Source organism: Piliocolobus tephrosceles, unplaced genomic scaffold (genome assembly GCF_002776525.5).
Source record: "Piliocolobus tephrosceles isolate RC106 unplaced genomic scaffold, ASM277652v3 unscaffolded_20394, whole genome shotgun sequence".
Lineage (NCBI taxonomy): Eukaryota > Metazoa > Chordata > Mammalia > Primates > Cercopithecidae > Piliocolobus > Piliocolobus tephrosceles.
The window spans coordinates 2,720-7,984 of NW_022302526.1; the positions used below are offsets into that span (position 1 = coordinate 2,720).

The following is a 5,265-nucleotide window of genomic DNA, read 5'->3' on the forward strand; positions in this document are numbered from 1 at the left end:
AGAGTACATAGACAGGCAGACATGTCAGCTACATAGACACAGTATATAGACAGGCAAAGACACCACACAGACAGGCAGATGCAGGCCTGGACAAAAGCCACCCTGATGGCTGCCCCATCCCAGCCACCCGGCCTGCTGTGTCCTGTCCCCACTGCTCACTTTGGACGCCCCGGGCCTGGCATCCACTAGGTGCCCCATAAATACTGAGTGATTTACAGACAGGCCAAGAGGACACAGGCTCCCGGGCACCACACCGAGGCTGTGGGTGGGGTCGGGGGCCTGGGCGCAGAGGGCGTTTATTGGACTTGCCCTTTCCAGCTGCAGCTTGTCCAGGTTCGGCGCTCTCCGCAGGAGAGGCAAGGAAACCGAGGCAGGTGCCCGAGCCGGGTCACCCCGAGGTCCGCGGGGACCCCCCGGCCGTCACAGACGGTCCTCTGGATGCGGATGGTCCAGGGATCTGGGGGTCCTGGGAGGGCGGTATTGGGCCACGGGCCCAGCTGGACAAAGGCAGGGGCTTCCTCGGCAGCTCTGCTGGTCATGCAGGCGTCCGGCCCGTGGCCTTCAACGGCCCTGCCAGGTGGGCTGAGGTTAACTGCGCCAAGGAGCGTCCAGGGAGAGCGGTGGCTCGCAGCAGCCGGGCTCAGGGGTAGCTGAGGGGCACCCGCCACCACAGCCCGCCGCACAGGCAGTTCTTGATCCAGCGCTGTTCCCACTGCTTCACCGCCGTGGTCCTGTTGGGCGACTTGAGCATGGTGACGCAGCCGCACCTGCGGGCAGGCAGGCGCTGGGTGGGCTCCTACTTCCGTGTGGGCCTCCCTCTGCCCGCCGTCCCTCACGCCTGCTCCCCGTGCTCCCACCTGCCACAGGGCCTCTGCCCACGCTGCCGCACCCACCAGGAAGGCTGCTCTCTGAACTAGCCCCCCCACGCCAAGTTAACTGTTCCACATCCTGGGATCCCGGCTCCAGCAATCCCTCTGGGACACGCTCGACTCCCATGCCCGACCGTCTGGAGCCTTGGCTGGCATCAGCTGGGCCATCCCAGGCGGCAGAGCTCTGGGAGTCAGCAGGCTCGGGGCCCCTCACCTGGTGCAGGCTTTGCACTCCTCCGTGGGGCAAGCGCCAAGGTGCAGCCTCCGCAGGTGGTCGATCTTGGGCTGGCCTGGGGCCCTGGTGGGAGAGGGGAGAGCGTGAGGAAGGCCTGGGCACCATGAGGCCAGGTTCTGGCATCTGTCCACAGGCGTGGGTGGAGGGGGTGGCCGGCCTCACACCATCTGCCAGGTGGGCCCAGGTGTCTGTGAACAGTTAGGTGGGAGGTGCGGGACCACCTGAGACAAGCCCAGTCAAGGGTGTGGGGCCCCCCACACACGGAGGAGGGTCAGTCTCCCAGGTGCCTGGGAAGCCTGAGGCTCAGGGGCCAGTAAAGGGGACAGGGCCCACACAGGTGCCCAGAAAGCGGAGAAGGTGCTTGCAACGCTCCCATTTGAGACTTTACAGAAGACGGTATGTGGGGCTTGCACACCGCCTCAGCCCAGACACCTGGCCTGGGGGCGCCGGGACCTCTGTACGACAACAGATTCTGGTGGCAAACGCTGCCCTTGGTGGCGGGTGGGGGGCCTGGGTCTGGGTAGGGGGGGGGGGTCTGGGTCTGGGTAGGGGTGGGCCGGCTTATTCTGCTTTCATTAAATATTTGAAATTTTCCCAGTTTACAAGCCTCTGACGTAACTGTCCTCTTTCCATCAAATCTTTTCCTGAAACCCAAACCCTCGTGCGTGACTCACTAGGAGGACCCTCCCACAGTGAGCTCGAGGAAGAGAATGCTGGAGGTCCTGGAGCCAGGCCGGGGGCGCCCTCCCCGGAGGTCCCGGAGCCAGGCTACTGGAGGTTCACTTCATTTTCTTCCTTTTGCTCATCTGTGTTTTCTAAAATCCCAGCCGTGAGCCATCAGCGGCTCAGAGGGTTTGCATGTGCTCCTTGTCAAACGCATGTCGGAAATGGGCTGGGGGTCCGACGGGCCTGGGTTCAAATCTGGCCTTGACCACTTCCTGACCACGTGACCCCCAGACGAGTGGGGTGACAAGGTGCCACCCTTTCCAGGCTGGGTTTCCTCACCGTGAAGTGGGTGACAAGGTCCCACCCCACAGGGCTGCTGGGTGGCCAGGGTGAGCTCAGCAGGCTTGGGTTGTCCAAACCCTGCATGTTCCAGAGAAAGGCCAGCCCTGAACCCTGCAGGAGACCTTGTAACCCTGGGAGATCCTTCAGGTGAGGTGTTTGTGCTCAGTGGGGCCCTGGGCCATGCTATGGCGTCTCTCTCCATCAATAGGGGGATTTACGGTGAGGCCTGACATCCAGAGAGACCAGAGACTAAGGGCAGAAACGAAGGGCACCCTGCACAGCAAGGCCAGCACACCATCAGTAAAAACCAAGGCAAGGCCGGCGGGGTGGCTCACGCCTGTAACCCCAGCACTTTGGGAGGGCGAGGCGGGTAGATCACCTGAGGTCAGGAGTTCAAGACCAGCGTGGCCAACATGGCGAAACCATGTCTCTACCAAAAATACAAAAAATACCCAGGTGTGGTGGCGACGCCTGTAATCCCAGCTACTCAGGAGGCTGAGGCAGGAGAATCATTTGAACCTGGGAGGCAGAGGTTGCAGTGAGCCAAGATGGCACCACTGCACTCCAGCCTGGGCGACAGAGCAAGACCGTCGGGGCGGGGACGGTGGGGGCAGCGAGAGGGTGAATGGAAGGGCTGGGTGCCCGCGTGGGTGGTGGTTCATGAAAGAGCAGGGACACCATGAAAGAGCAGGTTCATGAAAGAGCAGGGTATGGCGTTAGGGGCACTTGGAAGGAAGCAGCAGTCATGGCCGTGTGGATTCCGGAGGCCTGGAGCCGTGTGGATTCAGGGGCCCTGGGGCAGGACATGGAGGGAGGGAGCTGTGTGGATTCAGGGGCCCTGGGGCAGGACATGGAGGGAGGGAGATGTGTGGACTGGGGGGCCGTAGGGCAGGACATGGAGGGAGGGAGCTGTGTGGATTCAGGGGCCCTGAGGCAGGACATGGAGGGAGGTGTGTTTGGGAACCAATGCAGGGACACACACACCTTGCGAGGCCGTCAAGCTGCAGGGTGGCAGCACTGCCAGGCAGTGTGGGCGCCCTGCCGAACTGCAGACGTAGGGGCTGTTTGGGCTGCAGGCGGCTGACCAGGCCGTCGCTGGCGGGCAGCCAGTCCAGGCTGGGGATAAGCAGCTGGCTGGGCAGCAGGCAGCACTCGTCCACCAGTGCCTCATCTGGCTCGCTCGCTGGGCCCTCATCGCGACCTGCGGAGAGGGGTGGCCAAGGCCTCGGCAACTCTGCCTGGGGCAACCCTGACTGGAGCACCGTCCCGACACCCAGGACGCACTGGGAGCCCCTCCAGCTCAGGAGCACCAGGTCGGGGCCCCGGCTCTGCCTGCCTGGCTGGGGGACCCCAGGGTTCTCTCCACCTCTCTGGCCTCAGTCATGAGACTCTCTCATTCACTTAAAAAGTATGTGGGAAGCTGGCCGGGGGCGGTGACTCACGCCTATAATCCCAGTACTTTGGGAGGCTGAGGCGGGTGGATCACGAGGTCAGGAGATGGAGGCCATCCTGGCTAACACAGTGAAACCCCGTCTCTACTAAAAATACAGAAAGTTAGCTGGGCGTGGTGGTGGGCGCCTGTGGTCCCAGCTACTCGGGAGGCTGAGGCAGGAGAATGGCGTGAACCCGGGAGGTGGAGCCTGCAGTGAGCTGAGATTGTGCCACTGCACTCCAGCCTGGGCGACAGAGCGAGACCCCATCTCAAAAAAAAAAAAAACAAAAACAAAAACACAGTATGTGGGAAGCACTGTGCCTTCTCCAGACACTGGGTTGTAAGAACGACCCAACCCATCCTCCTCACAGACACACAACCTGACAAGGAGAGACAGCAAATAGGTGCCTGGGAGTGGCTGCCATCCCAAAAGCACCCACACCGAGCACGGACCTGTGCTGGGAACCGGGGAAATGGCAGAGATCAAGGCAGAGCCATTGCCACCTGCAGGGGCTTATGTTCTGGTGGGGGTCTCAGACACGGTGTGCTTTGGCAGGGAGAGGGGAGCAGAGGGCAGGGGGCCTCACAGCAGATCCAGAGCTTGGTGAGTAAGCGGAAGAGCAGGGACATGCTGTCCTGGGTGTCCGAGGTGGCCGTGTACACGGGCAGGCAGCTGGGCTTCAGCAGGCCCCAGATGCGGATGACCACCATCAGCTCCCGAAGCATGCCCAGCGAGGTGCCGTCCCGCAGAAAGCTGTGGCCCGGCCTCAGCAGGGAGCCCTGCCGGAAAGAGGCATCGGAGTGGCTGGGTGGCGGCGGGGGGCGGATGGTGATGGGATGAAGTCTCTCGGGTTCGGTGGAACCCCGACCTGGGGGCAAGGGACAGGGTCTGGGACATTTGTGGTAGTCAGGACTGGGGTGCTCCTGGCACAGAGTGGGTGGATGCTGGGGACACTGCTCAGCGCCCTGCAGGGCCCAGGACAGCCCCATCTGGAGAGCTGTCCCATCGCTGAGCCTCCACAGGACTAAGAAGCGGCTCTGGCTGAGGCCAACGTCCCCACCTGCACGTGGAGGAGCAGCCGCCCCCTCTCACAGCTGAGTGCCCCTGGTGGCTGTACTGGGAGCCGAGAGGACCTGGCAGCCTCAAGTCCCACAAAGAGCAGAGAGGGACTTCAAACCGTCCCTGATGGGCGCGGGTGGAGAGACAGGGGCCCCAGGGCAAAATAAAGCTTGGGGAGAGGTCACAGCTGGGGCAGGACAGAGTGTGTGGGCGGAGGGAGGCTGGAGCCCTGGTCAGGGGCACACAGGCCGCATACTGGAAGGTGGGGGTGTGGATGGAGACTTGAAGATTTCAAAGCCGCCAACCCCCGCAACCGCCCCCCGCACAGGGAGCTGGGAAGGGTAAAGGGTGGGACTGAGAAGGGGCAGGGTCTGGGAGGCGGGGCTTCGAGAATGGGCAGAAAGAGTGTGGCCAAGAAAGGGTTTTTTGCAGGAGCTTCATGGAGGTGAGGGCTCCGAGGTGCGGCAGCGGCGGGCTAGAAAGTGGAGCTTTGAGAATAGACAGTGTCAGGAGGTGGGGCTCCAAGTACGGGCGGGGCTTAAGTGGTTTTGAGGGGCAGGGCCTGGGAGGCGGAGCCCAGGGACGGGCAGGGCCAAGGAGGCAGGGCCCTGATGAGCGGTGGGGCCAAAGAGGCAGAGCCCAGGTGAGGGGCGGGGCCAGG

At 62.9% G+C, this 5,265-nt stretch overlaps 1 protein-coding gene across 1 annotated transcript; it reads right to left on the bottom strand.

Moving 5' to 3' along the window:
* Window positions 1-224: 224 nt before the first annotated feature.
* Window positions 225-5,156, bottom strand: LOC111534559 (mediator of RNA polymerase II transcription subunit 16-like). Its single transcript, XM_023201139.2, has 4 exons — window positions 4,132-5,156; window positions 3,097-3,313; window positions 1,084-1,167; window positions 225-767 (listed from the first exon to the last, which is right to left on the bottom strand). The coding sequence occupies exons 1-4, from the start codon at window positions 4,532-4,534 to the stop codon at window positions 641-643; spliced, it is 831 nt and encodes a 276-aa protein (XP_023056907.1). The 5' UTR covers window positions 4,535-5,156; the 3' UTR covers window positions 225-640.
* Between the last annotated feature and the right edge of the window lie 109 nt (window positions 5,157-5,265).